Source organism: Equus quagga, chromosome 13, assembly GCF_021613505.1.
Source record: "Equus quagga isolate Etosha38 chromosome 13, UCLA_HA_Equagga_1.0, whole genome shotgun sequence".
NCBI lineage: Eukaryota > Metazoa > Chordata > Mammalia > Perissodactyla > Equidae > Equus > Equus quagga.
This window is the reverse complement of record NC_060279.1, coordinates 52,092,623-52,115,593: the sequence shown is the minus strand read 5'-3', so window position 1 is coordinate 52,115,593 and position 22,971 is coordinate 52,092,623. Positions and strand designations below refer to the sequence as shown.

Genomic DNA, 22,971 nt, shown 5'->3' with positions numbered 1-22,971 from the left:
TAATTTATTCTACTTCCTCATGTCATCACGGTATATATTGTTAAATCGTTGGATGAATATTTAATGATGAGAAGAAATGATTATAATATTTACATAATAACATATACAATATTGTCTCAACTTTATATACATAAGAGGAACATGTGGGGCTGGCCCCATGGCCAAGTGATTAAACTTCTGGGTGCTCTGCTTTGGTGGCCGGGTTTGTGGGTTCAGATCCTGGGTGCAGACTTGCTCCACTCGTCAGCCATGCTGTGGAGGTGACCCAGAAATAAAGCAGAGGAGTATTGTCACAGGTGTTAGCTCTAGGCTAATCTTCCTCAAACAAAGAAATAAAAAGGGATATATGCAAAAATATTAACAGTTTTCTCTGAATGGTGAGATTATATATGCTCTTCTTGTTCCTTTTCCTTTTTTCTGCATTTTCCAAATTTGTTATTGTGTCCAAGGGGAGAAAAAGTTGTAAAGTTTCTCCAGCAGCCTCACTTGGGATATGACCTTTAACGCCTTGTAGGCAATATGATTTCTGCAAAGTGCTGACATCCATGCCCAAATGGCCCATGAGTTAGCCCTGAGGGAGCAGGGATGGGCAGCTCTGGTGAAGCCATCAGCAGGAAAACTGACATCTCTGTGGCTTAGAGAGGGGGAAGTGAGAGAGGGGGCAGGGGAGAGGAGGAGAGAGGGCAGGAGAGAGGCAACGTTGTCCTTCCTCAGCCCCCTCTTCTCTCTTACGCCACCACCTTAACACTCCCCAGGCCAAGGAGGAGGCAAGACATGTGAGGTGACAGAGGAAAAGGGAAGGCTGAGTTTGAGGTGCCCTGAGAAACAAGAGACAGATTGTCCCCTTTCTGCATGTGTTTGTATTTAAATATTTGTGCTTTCAGACCAGCGACTTGGAGTTGCTTCATTCTTCTCAGAATAGGTGAGAAAAAACACTGGAAACTCTCAAAACTGGCCAGAACAGATGACTACTGTTGGACAGCAGGGATTCTCCAAAGGAATGGAAACTAGCCTGTTATCAATGAAATCCAGTAGTGTCAACTGTAGGTTTGTAGGTGTTCTTGAGTGTGGATGCATGAGGAAGCAACTGGGTTTATGGGAATTGACCTAGTGACCCTATAATGATAGTTATTTTCAATGGATCTATCTAGTGTTTCAATATTCATTTATTCATTCATTTAATCTTCATTCATTCATTCAACAAACACTGGCTCAAATTCCATTCCACCTCCACCACTTATGAGCCCTAAGGCAAGTCAGAGAACTTTTGAAAACATTATTTATTATGCTGATAACCAAGAGTTTTCTGCAGGGCCACACAGTGTCCAGCACACAGCTGACACTCACAATGACAGTTGTTATTAATATTGTTGTTGTTGTGTACTCAGGACACAGGCGTGCCACCAATTCCCTGAGTGCTCGGGGCCCCCAGAGACCTTGATACCATCCAGGTGTGCATCAGGTAAAATGAACTGTGTATGAATCCATGTCTTCTCAGATGCCGGAGCCTCCACCTTCATGTATGAGTTTCAGTACCGCCCAAGCTTCTCATCAGTCATGAAACCCAAGACGGTGATAGGGGACCATGGAGATGAGATCTTCTCTGTCCTCGGGGCCCCATTTCTAAAAGGTGATGGCCCTTTACTGACTACAAACTTGGGATTAGCAGATCTGGGTACAAGTCTCAGCTTGGTGGCCTTGGGCAATTTACTCCTTCTTTCCAGGTCTTAATTTCCCAAATTCTCCATAACAGGGTTGAGCAACAAGTGTCCCCAACCTTTCTCTTGCTGCAGCATGCCTGATAGAGAATGCGTATCCATGTGCCCTCATTCATGGTCACTACAAGAATCCAGACCTGGGCATTAATGTGACAAGCGGTTGGTGAGCTGTCAGGTCCAGATCAAGGGCTAGAATGCCACCCCCATTTCCACTCACAAGAGCATAGCAGACTGAGAGATAGAGAGGTCAGAATGGGTGTTGAGGTTGAATCAGGGCTACTGTGTGTCTATTTACCTATCCAACCATTTGTCCATCTTTCTAAAACTCATACCTTTTCAAACTTATTATATTAATAATATGATATTATAAGAAACCCTTTCACAAATGTCTTCAATGCCTTAATTATTAACAGTGAGGGATGAGTTGCATGACTGACCTCCACAAATAGCAACCAGGGTTATTTGTGACACACCACTGCCTCTGGAACTCCCAGGTTGGGTGACACTTTAGGACCATTGCAGCTCTGTTATTTATCAGAGTCTGTGTAAATTTGGGTAGGTCAAGGGGCTTGAGAACAGGCCCAAAGGAGAGAAATCTTCTGAGGTGGGGTTGCTGTGATGGAAAGTCAGGGGTACAGCATTGTAATTCTGAAGGGGGTGGTGTAGGACTGGTAGGCACTGAAGACAAAGGCTTTCAGATTGACTGCATCCATTTATTGTGTTGTAGATCTGTAACTCTCAAGCTTAAAGTGCACATACGTTACCCAGCGTCTTCTTAAAATGCAGTTTTTGACCCAGTGGGTCTGCAGTAAGAGCTCAGATTCTAAATTTCTTACAAGCTCTCAAGTGATGCTGCTGCTGTGGGTCCATTAAACACACTTGAGTAGCAAAGGCTTTTTGTCTTCTTTCCCACAGAGGGTGCCTCAGAAGAGGAGATCAAACTCAGCAAGATGGTGATGAAATTCTGGGCCAACTTTGCTCGGAATGGGTGAGCCTGGTGGCAATGATGGAGCAGAGATGGGAAGTGGTAGGGCATGTCTGTTAGAAAGGGGTAGCATATAATGTTTAATGGTCAAACTCCTGACCCTGTGTCCTTTGACATGAGAACTCTCTAAAAATAGGCAGGCTGCTCAGGAGATGGTGAGCTCCCTATTGTTGGAGGCATATGAGCCTCTAGGCAGAGATAACACCAGAAGTCCCTGAAACTCTCAGAGGATTGTTGAGACCACACAGTGGATTTGGGGAATATCTCTTTGCTTCTGTTCCCAGGAACCCCAATGGTGAGGGGCTGCCCCACTGGCCAGCATACGACCAGAAGGAAGGCTACCTGCAGATTGGTGTCACCACCCAGGCAGCCCGGAAGCTGAAAGACAAGGAAGTGGCTTTCTGGACCGAGCTCCTGGCCAAGGAGGCAGCAGAGAAGCAACAACAGACAGAACACATTGAACTTTGAGTAGGCAACCTATCAGGCCTCAGGGGCCTGGGGGAGCCAGGAAAGAGTGTTCTACAAAATTTGCTTAAAGTCCGAAGAGGCATCTTATTGTGGAGGCGGGGGAATTGTCGGGGGGGGGGGGGGCGGGTGTGGACAGAGGCCAGGGAGGGGGAATTTCTGTATCTGTGGCCTCAATTTTGGGAATAAATGTCCATTTGGAGACCAAGTCGGTGTCTGTGTCTTGAACTGGAGAGTAAGCCATCCTCCTTGTAGAGAGAAGGATGAAGAGAGAGGGCACTATCTGCAGCAAGTTGCCTCTGACAGGTCTGACTCGGCCTCTGGACAAGCAGAGCAGTAGGCTGGGCCCTGGGACACTTTGCATCTGCTCCATGTCTCTAGGCCCTCAACACCTTCCAACAACAGGATGTGGGGTGGCCAGAGTGCAGTGTCCCTATCTTCCTTGTGGAATTACCTGTAAATACGGAGGCGGCACAGTTGAGCATCTACCTGGAGTCTGGGGGAGAGGGGAGGTTCCTTGCTGACCTTGACACATGTTATGTGGCCTTTATTGACCTTTCTACAGGTCTACAATTCTTTCTTCAACATACACAGTACATTCCCAGTCCTTTCCCTGAGGTCATCTCTTCCAACAACTCGTCTGAGCCCCTTCTGTAGTCTGGACCACTTCAGTTAAAGATGTGACCACCTTGGAGTGATCCCTGAAGTGTCAGGCTCTAACTGCCTCTTTAAGAATCCCTGGGGTGACTCCTGGCTTCTGCTGGGATGTAGAAAGCTCTACGGAGTGACACTCCCACCCTAATAGCAAGGAAACACTGGAATATCCTCAAAACCATGACTTTTCCTAAACCATTCAAAGATCTGAGGCAGCAGGTGAACAATTACCCTGAGGTCTCAGGAAGACAGGCACTTTGGAGCAGAGATGGAATGTGGATGCTGACTCACTGTCTGCTACAGGTGGAAGATGGGGTCACCGTGGGTGTGGGTAGAATTACTCTAAGATTCCTAATCAAGTGCTAAAGGCCAAGTGTGGGCTAGTGTGAGGGTATAAAGTCCTTGAGAGCCACAAACGCATGGGGGAGTGTACACAGACTCTTCTCCATGGACCTCCATCAGAGGCTCCTAAGAAAGATGGGGAGCATGTAGTAAGACCAGAGAAAGCCTGTCTCAGGGGTGCAGGCATGAAGTCCTGTTCACAGGCTTCTCCCTTAAGGAATGAAATCCCTAAACCATTGGGAAAAGGGCAGCAAAACCACTCCCTCAGGGCCCTGGGGAAGACCTATTGAGGCTGCAGAAAGGAGAAAAATTTAAATCTTCTATTCCTGGGACTGTAACAGGAGACCATCTTGGGTCCTGGTCCTTAGAGGTCCTTTACTGCTGGGGAGGGGCAGAATCACTGAGAAAGCCCCCTCTCCATGACCAAGGAACACAGGGTCTGCCTGAGGCTGAGGCTGGACCAGGACAAGAGAAACCACTCCTGGATGCCAGCACTCAGTTAGCACACACCAAGGACTGAGAAGCAGAAGTTTACCACTGGGGAAGGGAGACAGTGTGGAGCGAGACCCTCTCTGAGGGGCAGGTGCACAGGGCAGGGCTATAGCTGAGGGTAGCACAAGAATATGGGGAAAACCTTTCAGCAGCTCTCGCCCTAAGCATGAGGTAACACCGGAAGAATGTGAATCGGGTGGTGCACTGAAGAAAACCACAGCAACAATGAAACCCAAGCTCAGCTCCACTCCTGATAAACGCACTCAACTCTCCCAACAAACACACGTGCACACACACACACACACGTACACACAAACACATTATCAGAATAGCAGAAGAGGCATTCCCATTTCCACTCATACATACTATTTACTTCATTTTCTAGTCTCTCACATTTGCTGCTCAGGGGGACTCTGGATCCCTCATCCAATATTGCAAACACACAAAAAGCAAGAAAAAACTCCACTAACACGAAACAAAACAATCAGCAGAAGTAGAGTCAGAGATGGCCCAGGTGTTAGAACTAACAGACTAGGGATCCAAAACAACTATATGGAAAACTTGCATCAACAGATGGGTAATTTCCACAGAGAGAAGCAAATTTATGTGTTAGAAATTTTGAAAAATAGTAACAGAGATGAAGAATACCTTCAGTGGTTTTATCAGTACACTTGACACAGCTGAGGAGAGAATGAGCGAAGTTGAGGAGAGGTCGATAGACATTGCCCAACTTAAATAAAAAGAGGAAAAAGAGCAGAGAAAAACAGTACAGAGGATCTAAGAGATGTGGAGTAATATGGAATGGTCCAACATAGGTGTAATTGGAATCCCAGGAGGAGAAGAGAGAAAGAAGGAGCAGAAAACGTATTTCAAAAACTAGTGGCTGAGAATTTTCCAAAAATAATGAAAGATGCTGAAGCTTGGTCCAGGAAGATCAGTCAACTCCAAGCGGGATTAAAGGACAACACACACATCTAGCCATACAATGAGACAATATTGAAGGCAACCAGAGGAAAAGGACATGACATGACGTAGAAGGGCACCAGGGACGGCACTTGACCACCTATGTGTATGGACAAAGGAGGCCCAGAGAGGGGAAGGAACTGGCTCCAATAACCCAGAAGACATGGATGAAACTACTGGAGCCAAATTGAGGCCTCCTTGCCCCTAAGCTGGCATCTCCCTACGGCACTGCCTGGCCACCCCCAGATCGACCCTGCCCACACAGGAAGGGCCTTTTCCTCTTGACCATACTCTCCACTCCTCACCCATCAGCCCCTGCCTACAGCTGCTCCCCCTCCCTGCCCAGCTCTGGGGTGTGCAACCGAGTCTGTCAAACACGCTTTGCCCCCACATTCCAGGCAGCTGTGAGAGACCAGGGGCTTTGAAACTGCTATTAATGAACATTTCCCTTAAATAATTATGACTAATCTTTGGGGAAACTGGTGGCATGAGCTGGTGCCTGATGTAGACCAAGTCATGACCTACAATAGAGGAAGGGAAAGCAGAAAAAGAAGGGAGAAAAAACATGTAAAAGAAAGACTGGAGATGAACAAAATTCAGGCTGGCTTAAAAGAAGCAGAAACCTACAGAGGCTGAAAGAAATCCACTGGATGAGACGTTCTCCATCCTCACTGCCACTGGAGTCAGCTGAGCTGCTTTTAAAAAAATACCTTTGCCCGGGCCCCATCTTGATTCTGATTCCCTTCCTCTGAGGAGATGCCTGCGCGTCAGGAGTTTTTACAAGCCCCCCACGTGAAGATGGTGGACAGCCAGGGTTGGAAACCCCTCACCTGCTCCATCTGTTCCTGAGGGGAACACTTTCTATCAGTCTCTGCGTCTCCAGGGCCGTGCACAGAGCGTGTGCTGAATGCCGGCAGGCATGCAGGGCTGAATGCACGAGCAGGCGAGTGAAGGAGTTGTTTCCCAGGTGCCTGGAGATTGTAAACATGTGAGCCCACCCAGGATTTCTTCAGTGACTGGGATCTTGTGATCAGAATGCAGGAAGAAGAAGGAAAGCAGCACATTGACCAGGCCTTCTGGAGACTGGAATATCATCTGGGAGATGAACCCTAGGTAGTTATGACAACAGAGTCATTGTATCATTTCCCCTGCAGTGACACCCACCTCCCCAACCCTGGATGTGGCCCTTCATGGCAACTCAACCCCTCTGAGCTTCTGCTTCGACAGCTCCTGCTGATGTCTCTGGGTCGCTGAAGGTTTCTGCTCACTGGGACCTTGCGTTGCACTCTGTCTGCTCTCCTGACCTCTGGCTTTCTCTGCACAGTTTCAGTCCAACCTTCCTGAGACAGAAGGTCTGATTGATCGTCTCAGCCACCCTCCAGTAGAGACCATCCCAACCATGGTGTGGTTCTCCACTTCTTGGCCTGGGTGCCTGCCCTGGACTGTGCAGCTGTGACCACACCATGGGGAGCAGAGCAGCCCACATCTCACCCTCAGAAGAGCACTGGGGAGGGGCAGCCTTCTGAAGCTGGTCCCTCGTATCTGTAGGCCCTGCCTGGAGCTTCCCTGGTCAGTCCAGGAGATGAGCATCCAGAAGAGGGATGAACAGTGAGTCTAGGGTCAGCAAACGTGTCCTGTCCATCAGTCCCTGTGCCATCAGCTCATTTGTGTTCCTCTGTGCACTGGCACCAGGAATAAATGTGAAGGCAGGGAAGCTGGTGACCAGAAGGGTTCCTGTTAGACTGGGGGCTCCTCGGGGTCAGGACCAAGGTCAAATTCATTTCACGGTCCCCTAGAAAGTTCTTGGCAACAGGACTATATTGTCAGATTGATAGATGGCAAGCCAGATGGATCTTTACAACGTGGATTTGGACATCACCTTTGGTGACCAGTAGATTATGTCTTTGAACTCTATGCTAATAATAGTAACTAAAAGTTATTAACTATTTATTATTTGTCTTCATAATAAAACACTTTTCATATTAATTGAAATAATCTTTATGGCAACCCTCTCAGGTTGCCACAAGGCCCAAGAAAACTCAATTAGTAAGTGACAGCCAGGACCAGCTACTCAATTGACTGTGCAAAATAGAAATGTGTAATTTGCATAATTTTGTTGTGCAGAATAAAATAACTCCTCATTTCAAAAATTAAGATTAACAAGATGGTAGCAGCAGAGCATTAAAGCAACTGGGGAGCCAGGAGGCCTTCAGAGAGCCGGGTCTGTGTGACTGCACAGGTCTCACGCCCGTGAAGCCGGCCCTGGTGACAGAGCTGGGATATGAACCTCGCAGTCTGGCTCCAGAGCCTGAGTCCTTAAGTGCAAAGCAACCCTTCCTTCCTACACAGGACATTGTTTACTGTCCACGTCTGGGCCTGAAGGCATCCTAACTTCATCTCCTGATTCTGGCCAGAGGCACCAATTTGGCTGAGAATTCTCTGCTGCCCTCTTGTGGGCAGAGTCCATGCAGCCACACCTGCTTCAAGGATGGAGCCAGGACTGCACCCCAGGCCAAGACTCTCCACCGTGTCCCCAAATAGTGTGACCATGCCTGAGCTGACACATCCAGGGATGGCATTTAGAGTAATCTCTTGGCTCTTGTGGCCTCTGGGGTCCTATCCATGCAGGGCCTGCTTGGGTGGAGCTTCCTAGATCTTATTCCTCCTTCAAACTGAGATAAATGCCTTCATGCCCAGGTGTTCTCCCAGCCTCTAAGACAGAACTAATCCAGTTCCCAGCTCCTCAAAAGTGCTCAGGAAGCTCCACTCACATAACATTTCTCTGCAGAAAATCTATACTTTGCCTCTCACCTGAGCTCGTTTAAGACTATCTAGTCTGCCTGCCATTATTCTCCACCCTGCAGAGCCAGAGTGATGCATCTGAATGGCCACAACTGTTATCACCTCTCTATACACACACCCTTTGCCATGCGATTCTGCAGGTCCACTCATTCAGAGTCTGGGCTGGACTCTTGACTTGCTTTGACAGTAAAACAAGGTGGAAGTGATGGGGTGCCAGTTCTCACCTAACAACTCATAAGTCCTTGCATGTGTCCCCTCCCTCTCGTGAGCCCATGTGACTGTCATGTGAACATTCCCAGGCTAGCCTGCTGGAGAACGAGACACCACATACAGGGGAGCCATCCCAGGAGAGGCTGTCTCAGACCAGCCAGCCTCCAGCTGACCCACAGCTACAGATACATGGTTGAGCCTGACCAAGCTCAACTGACCAGGTTGAGATCAGCAGGACTGTAGGAGGCAAGTGGTCCACAGACTCATGAGCTACATACATGGTTATTGTTTTAAGATCGGAGGTGGCAATAGGAGACTGTTTTGGTGCCACCTGGAAACCACAGTGCCCGTGTTCTATTTGAATCAGCTTCATCTGTTGCTCAGGTGCCCTGTCAGCTCAGAGAAGGGGAGAGAGAAGCTGAAATGGGGAGAAATGCTCTGCTCAGCAGTCATATGCATCTACTTAGCCAGCTCAGAGGTTCCTCCCTGAATGCCAACCTCAGGTCTGTCTGTCCTCACCCTGCAGGAACTGAGTCCTGAGTCCCCATTACGTGAGCCCAAGAGAATAATGATCTCAGCCCACGGGACAAAGAAGCCCTTCTCTAGGGCTCTCATTCCACGGTGCTTTCCACAACATCCCTCCCCACCTTTTTCAGCAGATGATAGAATCCCGGGTGAGGATGCCACGGGAAGGGAGACAATGACCAGCTTCTTCCCGATATCCTTCTTGTCCTCTTCCTAAGAGAAATCTGATTCTGTCCAGAGAAGCAATGTACTGAGTTACAAATTCTTACCCCAACCCCCATACTCCCTTGTAGTTAGCAGCTGCCATGTTACAAGGATCTGGCCAATGAGATGGAGGCAGACATCTGAGTGGGGTTCTAGAAAAATCTATGCTTCTCCAGAGTAAAGAGGCACAGACTCAGCTGGCATCTGCGTTATACACTCTTTATTTTCCTTCCTCCTACGTGAAAGGTGGGCAAGATGTCTGCAGTTGTGTTACCCATTTTTCCTCCATGAACATGAGAACCACATGCTATGGATGGTGGAACAGCAAGCTAGAAGGTTTCCAAATTCTTGATGACTTTCTTAAGCATCTCCAGAGTGTTCCTGGGTTTCTGGGCATGTCCAAGGAGAGACCATCACTAAGTTCTTTTCCAGAACCAAGGACACCTCTCCCTCTTCTTCCTGATGAAGAACACCTCTCTCCCTGACCCATTGCCTACTTGTCACACAGAATGAGAAAACCTCATTTGTCGAGAGACCATAGTTATTTCTGTTACATGGAGCCACTTGTCATCCTTACATATATGTACTGTATATATAGTCTTTTTGCTTCTTGATAGTGAGCTCTATTTCTGGCATAAAGAACAAGAAAGCATGGGATTGGGGTGTACTTGCAGAAAGCCAGTAAACCATATTTCCCCTGGGATACACGAGACCTCTGTTCAAGATGAACTCTCTCTTACTATGTGACATAGGATAAGTCATTTCTTCCTAGCACATTGTAGGCTCTTACATATATATATATATATATATAAATCATGTATACTTTAGTGTGTGTGCATATATATGTTACATATATGTGTACAATTATACATATGTATATACAAATAGATTTAATTTAATATGTATTATGCATTTGCAACAACGAGGGTGTTCGAACAGTTGAGGACCTATGCCCCTACCACCTGGACCATGTTATGCCTGTACGGCTGGGGACAAGGGAGATGGCATATCAGAGTCGTTAAAAGAACAGACCGGAGCCTTACTTCCTGGGATCAAACCCCAGTCTCACCCCCTAGTAACTTATTTCATTTCTTTATGTCTCAGTTTCCCCCACTTGTAAATGGGCTTAATAATACTACCTCATGGACTCATTAGGAGGATTCAGTGAGCTGCAGTTTATAAAGCACTAGAAACGGTAACTGGCACAGGATAAACCAATGTGTTTGCTAATTACATGTCAGCTCAGGGCACTGGCCTTGTCCAAGGTGCTGATGCTCCTAAGGTCTCAGTCCTTCTGGGAATCCATGGCTTGTGAGACTGGGATGACCCCATTCTTTCTCTTAACAAAGCCAGGTACTCCTTCTGCCATGTTTCCCCTCCAGTTCAAAAACTCCAGTGGGGACCTCTGTAAACTTAATTACCTAGCTAGTAATTCTAATCTTGGCTCTGTGTCTGACTCTGCATCTGAAATGAAATGTCAGAGTTGCAGTGTTCTTTCTTATCTCAAAATTGGCCATGCCCTCACACTCCTCTCCATTGGTGGAGTATTGTTACTGCTAAGTGACTAGAGATTGAGGGGAGGGTTCAACAGCAAATATGAGGGGGGTTTGCAAGGTTATGGTGCAGGAACGAAATTTAGCTAAGACCAGGGAATGAGCTCAAGATGGGCAGCCTGCAGGTGACTTGCTGTTGGACTGACCATGGCCTTCAAGTCTGCAACAGGGTTACTGTGGCCAGGGACTGGGTTTGCTTCATGCCTCTTCTCTTCTGACTCTGAGTGATCCTGTCCTAGGTTGGGACTCTGGAATGGAGTGTGAAGCTGCAGGAGGTGTGAGAGCTGCTCCCTGTATAATAGCCATTCTCTGCCGAAGAAATAATGGATCTGGGACTCCTGGTTATGTCGATGCCATGGCCCTTAAGAGAGCCTTCTCTGGGGACAGAAATGGTCTTCCTTGATTTCTTTAAGCCCAAACGCTCACCTTCATACCCTGCTAGTCTGTCCTAGCTCAGGCCTTCCGAGGCCTGAGGCTGATAGAGCCAGTAGCTGATAAGCAGGACACCGGGAGCCAGTCAGTTACCAGCTCTTTCAGGAGTCTCTGGTCACCACACTTCTGACTTGAGCATTCACGGATTTTGGTATCCACAAGGGATCCTGGGACCATCCAGGATAGATTAGATAGATTTTGGATAGATTTTGCCAAATCATCCCCTAGGACACTATGCTAGTTAATCTCCCACATGAATTGTGAAACTTCCTGTTTTCCATACTCTTTACAATACTTGGTGGGGGCTGGCCCCATGGCTGAGTGGTTAAGTTCACGCGCTCCGCTGCAGGCGGCCCAGTGTTTCCTTGGTTCGAATCCTGGACACGGACATGGCGCTACTCATCAAGCCACGCTGAGGCAGCATCCCACATGCCACAACTGGAGGAACCCACAACAAGGAATATACAACTATGTACCAGGGGGCTTTGGGGAGAAAAAGGAAAACATAAAATCTTTAAAAAATATATTAATACTTGGCATGACCACGAAAACAGTAATGGTACAAATCCTTGCCAATTTGATAGGGGCAATTTGAGTGTCTGGCTTTACTTTGCACGTCTTGATGTTCATGCTTATTGGTATGTTGAAATGACATTTTATATGTACGTAGTGTGAAAGGCCCTTGGAACCTCGTGATGGGATGGGGGACAGTGGACTGACTCATCCTCCACACACACTGGTGCCACCCGCAATGTGCTCCCAATCTGCTTGCATAGAAGGACAAGTGGGACAGGACAGACAACGGTTTGGGGGATCTCAGAGGGTTACAACTCCCCTGTGCCTTCCATGACCTTCTAAATTGAGAACGAAGAACCAGCATCCATAGATCCTGCGATCTGAGAAAGCTTTGCACAGTCCAGCACTTTGGAAATGCTTATGTCATTATTCTTGCTGAGGCCTGTGCGAGCCCAAAAGGCCAAGCTTTCACACGCAAAGAACTTAGCCATCTTTGGAAAGGAGAGCTCACCCTCCACCCTCCCAGTGAGTGCCTGGGAGGTTCCTTTTCAGAGGAACCCTCTTGGCCTCTCCAATGGCTTGCCTGCTTCTGCCACATTCTACTTTCAGAAATGACCTTTTTGTCTTGTCATTCCCTGGATTAAAGGCTTTCAATGGCTCCCCATTGTCCAGGGTGAAAGTCACCTTTCCTTAGCTTAGCATCCAAGCCCTTGCTCCTTATTCACCCACCCAGCCCCAGTGACCTCCCCAAGAAGCCCACAAATCCACCTTGCACCACTGCTAATGTTCTCTCTTCTCTGTGCCTCCAAATACTGCTCGCCTGTTAATGCCCTGTATAATCAGGAGGTCACAGAGAGTTCAGGGCACTAATACATAGAAACTTTCTGGGTAAGAAAACACACAAAACACTTGTCTAGTTAAGGTCAGTGTAATCACTCGGATGTCTATAATAAAATATAATAGTAATTTGAGCTGTGGGCCCTTTCCAGTGTATGATTCAGTCTTAACTTTTCTGGGCCTAAATTTTAGTGTTTATTTCTGATTCACACATTTACCTCTTTTTTTCATACAAAACTGAAGGAAACCTTTGTAGCTAGCCCTAGGAAGTAGAGACTGGGTTTACAGTCAGGCTCTGGTAATGTAAATCAAAGAAATACAAAATCTCAGTGTTTACCTGAGGGTAGTATACTTATTCCCAGAGTTGTACAAGATTGTTTTAGATGGCATGCAAACAAACTTTAATGTATTTATATAATGGTTACATATTCATTTTGCTGTCTATTAGAAAAAAATCCCTAATATCAAATCTGTAAATTGATGTATTAATTTTGTCAGGAATTGCTAGCTTTCCATTAACGTCTGTCCTACCTTCTTTGGCGTAAAAACTGACCACGATCCCAGCCTTCTTTGCAATGAGTTGGCCACATGGCTAAGTTCCTTCCAGTGGAATGTGAGTGGAAGTGTGGAGTGCCACATCCAAGTCTGGTCCAAAATGCACCCTCCACCGTGTTCACTTCTTCATGCTCCTCCCCTCTTCAGCTGACTTGAATCAACACCCATAACAACATGCGAAACCATGAATTAAAGACAGCAAAGCCATAATGGTCTAGGTCACAGGCCACCAAACACAGGCCCATGAGTCAAAGCTCCCCGCCATCTCTTCTTAAAATAAAGTTTTACTGAAACACAGCCATGCCCATTTGCCTAGGTATCATCTATGCTGCCTTTGCTAAAACAGCAGAGTTGAGTAGTTCCCACAGAGATCATACGACCCCCAAAGCCTAAAATATTTACTCTCTGGCCCTTTACAGAGTAAGTTTACTGAGCACCTGGGAAGTCCCTGAATGAGCACGTGGAGGACAGACACCTTGTTGACCTGAACAGCACCCCAGTTCTTTACATCAGCAGGAAATAAGCCCCTGAAATTCTGGGCCCATTTGCTCCCACAGTACTCTACTCTCACAGTACGTTCTTACTCAGCAGGAGCTAAACTAGGCAGTCCCACATGATAACCTGATGTAGATGACCTGATCACCAGTTGTAATGCCATGGAGAATGGCTACTTATGCCCACGGGGCAGTGCTGCCCTCTGGGACCCACTGTCAGGTCAAAATTTCCCACAGGTGCTCTCTCCCACTCAGTCCTAGGACCGGATTGACCCCAGGAAATCTGACCACCTGATTACAACACAGCATCAAGGGCCTTGAGATTGTGAACAAGATGTGAGTCCTCCCCAGTTATCTGAGTGTCACAAGGAAGAAGTTCCCTGAAGCTCGAGGAGATGGCTGCAATAAAATGACCCTCGAGGTAGCCAAAGCCTGGTCACCTGTCTAGTGGTCATGATGTCGGAAAACTCTGTTCCTGACCTTATGTTACTGTCTGTCAATTGTCCACTTTTCCCATTAAGTAACTTATTTTTGGTTGTACACTTTTGTAACTCGATTGAAGATATTACTACATATATTTCCTTAGCCATGTCTTATTTTTACCATCACTTTAATTTTTAAAAATACAATGACACATTTTCCATGCTCAACTTTAATTCATGGTAAGTTGTAGAAGTCTTCCATTTATGGAAATTATGTAAAATTTCATTTTTAAATGATTGTGTTAAAGTAAAATGTATTAACCCATTTAAGAAATGGAAAACTGCTAATAACAGTATAAGCGGTATGCTGATATGGCAAAAAAAAGTGATGTTATTATGAGAAGAAAAAACATTAAAAATAACATCAAAATAATGCACAATAAAAAAATAACATCAAATAACATCCAGAAACATGATGTTATTATGAAAATAACTGAGGTTCCAGAAACACTGCATATGTCTAGGCCCCACAGGAAAATGTGAAAGAATTCTAGATTCAGAGAATATTGATCCAGTTTGAATGGTGCATGAGAAGTTACCACACCCATAGTAATCCCCTTGCCTCTCACTTCCTCGTTTCCAGAAAGGATCCCTGAATGTCACCCACTGGGGTTCCCTGACCTCTGGGCTCCCAGTGCAGTGTTCTCCACCATGAAGGCTCTGCCTGGTTAATCCCATGGTTAATAGACAAAGTCAAGTGAAGGGCCCAGGAGGACAGGGGCTCATGCTACTTCAGTGCTTGTTCTAATACGTGCTCTTCATGTATCTATTGAGTGAACGGATGGAGATGGAGAGGTTTGGGGGGCTAATTTGGAGACCCAGATGTGTCTTCTCTCCTGAGACCTGCTCAGATGCTTAGGAGGTAAGGCCAGTTCCTGGGATTTTACTCTTCAGTTCATCTCATTCCACATGGGAAACCACAGGGAGTTCCCCAAGAGAAAGCGATAATCCCAATCAACTGTCACCAAAACAGGAAGAGCTGTATCGCTTAGAGGTGATGTGACCCAGGGAGATTACACATGTAAAGCAAAGCTGAGGACTTCTTGAGGCTTCATGCACTCCAGTCTCTCCCGTCACTTCTCCAGAGTCACCATGAACAAGGAATTGATTTACAGCCTGCAACTACGCATAGCAACTTCTGGGAGTGGCTGCCTATATTTGAGAGATTGGTTGGTGTCACAAGCAGGCATGTGAGTGAACAATGGTATTGAGAGAATAATTCACCCAAGCCTTTTTTTTTTTTTTATGCTTTTTGAGGAAGGTTAACCCTGAGCTAACAGCTGTCGCCAATCCTCCCCTTTTTGAAGACTGACCCTGAGCTAACTTCTATGCCAAGCTTCCTCTGCTTTATATGTGGGACGCCTACTATAGCATGGCTTGACCAGCGGTGCCACGTCTGCACCTCGGATCCCAACCAGTGAACCCCAGGCTGCCGAAGCAGAACGTGTGAACTTAAACACTGGCCCCTAATTCACTCCTGCCTTTTATATTGTGCTAAATCAGCACTCTACAATCTTCATAGGCTGAGAGCCAGGGCTGAGCTCCCAAGTTGCAAAGGCCAGCTGGCCAGGGCAAAAAGCAGGATGATTATGCCTTAACAGGTGTGTGTGTGTGTGTGTGTGTGTGTGTGTGGTGTGCTAAGTGATTAGAAACAGCCTTGCTATGTGCTATCAGAACCACTCAGATTGTCCCATGTGGACAGAGATAGGGGTGCTCTTTATGACCCGTGTTTCTTTCCTGGATAAAAGGGAAGAACACAGGCCAGGTCAGTCTTTGCAGAAGCAATGACCTCTGGGGACTGACTCTAATGCTGTCACAAAGTTCTCACCCCACCACAGGGCTCCCTCTCTGGCCTGCCACAGTGTCTAGAATTAGTGCAACTTAGCATCATGTTTTTAGTTTTGGGTCTCCAGAAGCTTGATTCAGCTACAGCCTATGGCTTTGGCCAAAAATCCATGAGCTTTTCTTAGACTATGATGTGCTTTATGCTGCTGGTTGCCCAGTTTTCCCTGACGTCAATATTGGTCTGGCCTGCACAAAGGCAAGCTTTCCCATGACACTGAGAAAACAGTGCGAGCGTGGAGAAGGCACAGCTGTCTCTTTACCGCATTGGCTTGCAGACAACACTGCTCACATCTGCCCCCTCTCCATTGGCAAGAATGAATGTCATGACTCCAGTTAACTCGAAGGGGACTAGGACACGCAATCCTGGCTGGGCAGCATTTTCTCAGTGACGAGTCTGCACTGGGAGAGGGAACCATGAAGTGTGAGACATCAGCAAGCACCTCCACCACCTGGTCACTACCTCTCCCAGGAACCCCAGCACACCTGGTTCCAACCAGCCTTCCAGGCAGCCTGGGGATCCAGGAGGGGTCAACAGAAAGATATAGCCTTTTGAAGGGATGGAGGTGGCAGAGATCCAAGAAGAGTGAGGTCACCTGAGCTCACCTATAGGGGAACCAAGAAACAGAAAGTGGGTTTGCCATAAAGTTTTTGACACCAACGCAGAGTGGTTGAGAGTATCGGCTATGACGTTGTGCAGCTTTTGTTCAATCCTCAGCTCTTCCCACAGGAACTGTGGGCCAGTTCCTGACCAGGCTGAGCCCCAGGAGATAATTGTATCAATTCACAGGTTTATCTGAGGTCTAAGTGAGATCCTGCATACAAAACACTTCAGCACAGTGTCCTCCACACAGTAAAATGAATGTCCAAATGAATAAAAGTGGAAAATATAAATGAGTATAAACACTCAAAATCCTACAGCCAGGAAATGGCTATTGTAATACTAATTAGATGTAAAACCTTCCAAAATTTTTCCTATGTAAATAAAGATATATTTTTACTAAAGTGGAACATTATATGTAATATTTTAAATTTTAAAATATTTTAAATAATGGTAAATTTTAAAAAATATTTGTTTTATTGAAATAAATTCATGTACCATAAAATTCACCATTTTAAAGTGCACAACTCAGTGATTTTAGGATATTCGCACAGTTGTATAATCATCACCACTTTGTAATCCCATAACATTTCCATCACTCCCAAAGCAGCCTCATCCTCGCTAGCAGTCATTTCTCCTTCTCTCCTCCTTTAATCCCTAGCAACCTCTAATCTACTTTCCGTCCCTGTGGATTTGCTTATTCTGCACATTTCTTATACGTAGACCCATACGATATGTGGCCTTTTGTGTCTGGATCCTTTCACTAGTGTAAGGTTTTCAAATTTCAGTCTTACAATGAATGAAAAGATCCTTGTTGTAACAAATATCTATATTTCATTTCTTTTATGACTGAATAATATTTCATGGTTTGGATAGATCACATTTTATTTGTCCATTCATCTGTTGATGGATATTTGGGTTGTTTCCCCTTTTGGCTATTATGAATAATCCTCCTTTTGTGTACAAGTTTTTGTATGAACATGTTTTCAGTTATCTTGGGTAGTTAACTAGGAGTGGATGCTAGAAAATATGGTAACTTTACATTTAATTTTTTTGAGGAACTGTTAAACCTTTTCCCAAAGAGCAGCCATAACTGTTCTGTAAGCTGTTCCTTTTTCCCTTCACAACACATCATGACTGTCTTTCCTTGCCAATAAATAGCTGTGGGCATCACTACTTTGAGTGAATGGATAGTATTTCCTTAGCCAGTTGTACGAAAGTGTCTATAACTGATTCCCCATTGTTGGACATTTAATGATCCTATGAAATAGGCTTTGAGCATATTTCTCATGGTACCCAGAAGGAAAAGGGCACTTTTCCAGGTGGACCCAGAGCACTTTGTATCCCTCTATTTTGATTATTTCATATTGCACTGCAATTCACACCCCACACACACCCACACACACCCCATCTGTCTTACCTACTTCACAGTGAGCTCCTTAGGACATGGAACACGTCTTTAATTCATCTTGGTATTCATAACACCTAGCATGGTGCCAGGCATTTGGTAAATGTTTGGAGAATGAATGAATAAACAGAATAAGAACAAATGGAAGGATGGATGGAAGGATGGATAGAAGGATGGATGGATGGATGGAAGGATGGATGCGTGAATGAACGAATAGAGTGAGGAACATGGAGGGATGCAGTTTGTTGCTCTAAGAAGATTCTATCCAAAGATCCTTTCCTCTAGAGGTAATGAGTTACATGACCTGGGAAGTGTGTGAAAGGAGGCTGAGTCACTTGGTAGGAATATTGTAAAATTAATTTAGGCATCAGAAGGGAGACTGGATGCAATTTAAGATGCTTCCAAGCCTGATAGCAGAGACCCCTATGAAACCCAGGGAAGCTAAGAGATTTGTCCTCAGTTCCCCAGCTGAGCATCTGTGGGGCTGGGAGCTGCTCTAAAGGTTTTTGGGTTTGTTCTGGGAATCCAAGACCAAAGTCTCCCCTTGTCCAAAAGCATCTGTTGCTTGTGCCTTCCTTTGGGAAGCTCACAGCGCACTAAGGCTAAAGTCTAGTAAGGGAGAAAAACTTATGTAACAAGTTGTTTGACCAGTCTGTGGCTATCTGTAATGGCAGAGTTCATTCTGTGCTGTTTAGATAAAAGAGGGTAAACTCTAAGAGGCGGAGCATAAAGGATCCACAAAGCCCAGAGTGATCTTTGGAAGGGGAAATCTGTTCTGCCTGATTAGGCTATTGGCTGGGAGGGAGGGAGCTGAGGGGCAGGGCAGGAGCTGGGGCTCTGGGGCTGACTGCACAGCCCCTCCCAGCCACGCTGAGTGCTGCAGGTCCAGGAGCTGCTGTCCTTCTGAGATGTGGCTCTTTGCTCTGGTCCTGGTCTCCCTGGACTCTTCCACAGTTTGGGGTGAGTCTTTCTGACATATAAATGGGGGGCCACATTGGAAATCCTGGTCCAGGGACGAGGTAGGGGACATGCATGTAGGACAAAGGCGTGACAGGTCCGGTTCTGCAGCAGCTGCCCTCCAGATGTGGATCTCCCGGTGCAGACTGCCCCATCCAGGGGAGGATAAACACCCAACCTCATGTGCCAGGGCCGCACGCAGGAGGGTAGCAGCTAACGTCGTGGCCCCAGATAAGGACTTCGAAGAACTCAGTTTGTTTCCCCTTGAGGTTAGTCCAGATATGGCCAAATCAATGACAGTGGCCTCACAGAATATAAATATCAACTCTGGGGCAGAAGCGTGTGGGTTTAAGTCCCTGCTCAGCACTGAACTAGCTGTGTGTCCTTAGGTGATATACTTCGCCTTTCAGTGCCTCAATGTCCTCCTCTCAGATGGAGATGGGGACAGCACCTGACTCATCGGGCTGTCGTGGGGACGGAACGCATTGTTGTTGCTAAGGGGTATATTTTCATCAGAGTTCAAAATAAAGATTAATAACTGAAGGGGTGGTTTTAAAATATAGTATATTCATAGAAATTTGAGGTATGGTAAGACCAACAGAGCAGGACACCACTGCCCCTGAAAAGATAGTTTGTTACTCACAGTTCCCAGGGAAGGAGGCATGTCACCACCATGGTGGCCACAGCGTGAAGGACCAGGTGGGTCTGGAGACAGAGGGAGGAGGAGGAATTGGGGACAAGAGTCTTCATCCTGGTTGCTGTTGGAAGGAAGGGGTGAGGCAGGGTAAGCAGGATTAGGGTTGGCAAACTCAACAAACTGCTCTGGGGCCTTGGACCATCCACCGTTGTCAGGATCCTGGAAGTGGAGTGATTAAGGCTGGATGACAGTGGCCTGGTATGTGAGAGGCCCATGAAGAAGGTGGTCGGGGTGTGGGCTCCAGCAAGCTGGAAGGGCAAGCTAATTCCTGCCTCTAGGAATGGCTGAGTCTGGGAGGGGTGGTCCCTCCATGGTCAGCAACGTCACCGATGTCAAAGCATCTGATCAGAGAAACTAAAAGACACGGTTAATACAAGGGTGCAGCAAGGGGCCTCAGAAAGCATTTGTGCCATTTAATAGATGGAGAATGTGAGACTGAGACAGGGAGAAATATTTGTCCAAGAACAACTGAAAAATTACCCTCTGGAGTCTGTCTGTGACTCCTGAACCCAGAGCCAGTGCTCTGGCCATCAGTGGGGACAGGCCAGGCCCCACATGGATTTCATGTTCTTTCTGGTGGTATGACACCATGAGAGGCCTGGAACTGAGTGTCAGGGCAGAGTAAGAACCAAATTAGGGAAAATCATTCCTTTACTAATGGTCCCCTTTTAGCAAGGCCACCCCATTTCCATCTTCAGAAAGTCCACAGTGGCTGCCTGCATTTCCCCAGCTTCATCATCTGCAAAGAGGGCACAATACACCTACCAGGACAGGCCTTTGTAAAGATTGATTTAGCTGACCTGGAATGCACATTGGCACATTGGAAGTGCTATTACCTATAACACACGTGGTAACTGCTGCTCTTGCACTACGGCTGATGCCTCTCACGCCATCGCCCACTTTGTCACCCTCGGCATCCGGCTTCTGTCCACTTCATCTCTCCTGAAGGTTAGCATTGGATATCCTTCTTAAAGAACAAGTCTGGGTTATTCTTTCTGCTGTGGCCACACACTTTGAGGGAGATGCAGCCCTTTCGTCTACATCTAAAGGAGAGCAGTTGGGAGGACGAGAGGCTAGACATCATTTCCTACGAGGAATGCTGGAACCATCTGAGGACGGACAAGAGAAGGCCTGAGGGATGGGCAGGCTCAGGGGTCTGCAAGGCCGCTGCCACATGGGAGCTCAGGCCGGGCCACAGCAGGTAGAAGCAGGGCTGATGTGGAAGCTTCAGGGGAGGAACTTCAGCTCAGTGAGGAAGAGCTGTCTGCTCCACAAGAATGGAACAGATGGGGATCTGACCCCAGTCTCAGCCCCTCTGGACGACCCTGCTCAGAGCCGCCAGAAGAATCCTCCTCAAGCTGATGGTGTCACTCTCCCGTACTCTAACAGTTCATTGCTGCTCATTTACCCACAATAAAGCCCAGATCCTTAGCCTGGCATTCAAGGCCCTCCCATACATGACCTTTCTGACTCAAGGATTATTTTCGGCTCCCCATAGACTCCCCCTGGCTCACACGGGCCGTCACTCTTCCTCGGGCAGGCCTTGCATTGTGCTGTCGCAGAGCCTCGCCTCGGCACATTCTCTTCTCTGCTCTGTACCCTCATAGACCCTCGGCCATCTCCCCCCGCTCAGTCCTCCCCTACTGCAAGTCCCAACTCTAAGGTCACCGCCTCCATGATGCCACCCAAGCAGAAGGCCTCGCTCCCTCTTCTAACTCCTGTAGGACCTTACTGGTACTTCTCTCAGGACACTGACCACTTTCTCCCCAGCAGTAGGGTCGAGTGTGTATGTGGCTCATTCTCCCCACAAGGCTCAGAGCTTCTGAGAAGAGGGGCCGCCTCTTGTCCATCCTCCCATCCAGCACGCAGCTCAGTGCCAGGATCCTAGTGGATAACTGTCTCCAGGGCTCGTGAGAGTGCAACCCCAATGTCTGCTTCACTCCCAGCAGCTCTCCTTCTTGCATTTCCTTCTCACTTGATGCTGTTTTACCTCCATGTCCACTTTGCTCCTTAAGACAGCCCTGGGACTTGGGAAGCACAGTTGACCTCCTCTCCCTTTTACATAAGAAGAGACTGAGGCCTAGAGAGTTGAGGTGGCTCATTCAAGGTCACATGCTGAAAGCAGCAAGACTCCCAGAATCCAGGTCAAACCTTTCACTGCTGACATGTGCTCATTTCCTCTCGCTGTCCCGCAGGGCGCCCATCTTCACAGCCTGTGGTGGACACCGCGCAGGGCAAGGTCCTGGGGAAGCACGTCAGCCTGGAAGGATTTGCACAGCCCGTGGCCGTTTTCCTGGGGGTCCCTTTTGCCAAGCCCCCCCTGGGATCCCTGAGGTTTGCTCCGCCGCAGCCTGCAGATCCATGGCCCTTCGTCAAGAACACCACCTCCTACCCTCCCATGTAAGCCGGGGGCTTTGGCATCTTTCAGTGGGTGTGTGCCTCAAAGTAATGCAGGAAGGAACCAAGGCCATCTTCCGGGTGGCTCATACTTTGTTGTGGAATCCTGAAGACACTGTAGATCCTTAGAGACACTCCAGAACTCTCACAGCATTCTAGAGCTCTCTATTGAACACATAGTTATTGAGCACCTACTGTGTGCCAGGCATGTTCTAGGTCCTAGGATCCATTAGTGAACAGAACCAAGATCCTGTCTTCATGGAGCTTACTTTCTAATAGGGGAGACAGATAATAAATAACATGCAAATTAATGTGAACTATGTCATATGTTAGAATATTTGATAAGTGCCTTGGAAAAAAATAAAATGTTGACCAGGTGAAGGGGATCAGAAGTAGTGGTTCTGTTTATTCACCTGTCTTAAAACATTGCTGTAGTTAGCAGGTAGGGTGAACGAGAAAGTGTGTGGGTGGGGAGGGCCTGGGGTGTTGACCAGGCAAGTTCTCAACTCCCAGGTGTGTCTAGCCTCCTAGTCACAAGCGGAAGAGTGGGTCGTGTGTCCTAGTCACCCTGGACAAGCCGGGCAAAGAGGACTTGCAGCTGCACCCCTAGACACACATGCCTCCATGCACCCAGTTAGACTTCATTCTTCTCAGCAAGTCATTTCTGGGAATCTCCAGGTTCCCACCTCTTGCCTTCTTTTCTTTTTTCTCCTTTTTCCTCTTCTCCTGTCACTTACTTCTTTCCTTAAAAAATAATGTTCACTGTTTTTATTTCTTGATTGTAAGTGTAATACATACTTATTACTGAAAAGTGCGGGAGTACAGGTAAGGAAAGGTAAG

At 47.0% G+C, this 22,971-nt stretch overlaps 2 protein-coding genes across 4 annotated transcripts in view; both read left to right on the top strand.

Moving 5' to 3' along the window:
• LOC124250083 (liver carboxylesterase-like) overlaps positions 1 to 3,240 on the top strand; it is a 31,660-nt gene extending 28,420 nt beyond the window's left edge. For all 3 annotated transcript variants that reach the window (XM_046681837.1, XM_046681838.1, XM_046681836.1), the window contains 3 exons: positions 1,499 to 1,630; positions 2,634 to 2,706; positions 2,988 to 3,240. In XM_046681837.1, coding sequence (XP_046537793.1) covers positions 1,499 to 1,630; positions 2,634 to 2,706; positions 2,988 to 3,171 — 389 coding nt within the window. In that variant the 3' untranslated portion in view covers positions 3,172 to 3,240. The remainder of the gene's footprint in view (positions 1 to 1,498; positions 1,631 to 2,633; positions 2,707 to 2,987) is intronic.
• A 15,743-nt stretch (positions 3,241 to 18,983) lies between these two features.
• On the top strand, positions 18,984 to 22,138 carry LOC124250200 (liver carboxylesterase-like). Its single transcript, XM_046682036.1, has 2 exons — positions 18,984 to 19,040; positions 21,930 to 22,138. The coding sequence occupies exons 1-2, from the start codon at positions 18,989 to 18,991 to the stop codon at positions 22,136 to 22,138; spliced, it is 261 nt and encodes an 86-aa protein (XP_046537992.1). The 5' UTR covers positions 18,984 to 18,988.
• Positions 22,139 to 22,971: the final 833 nt, after the last annotated feature.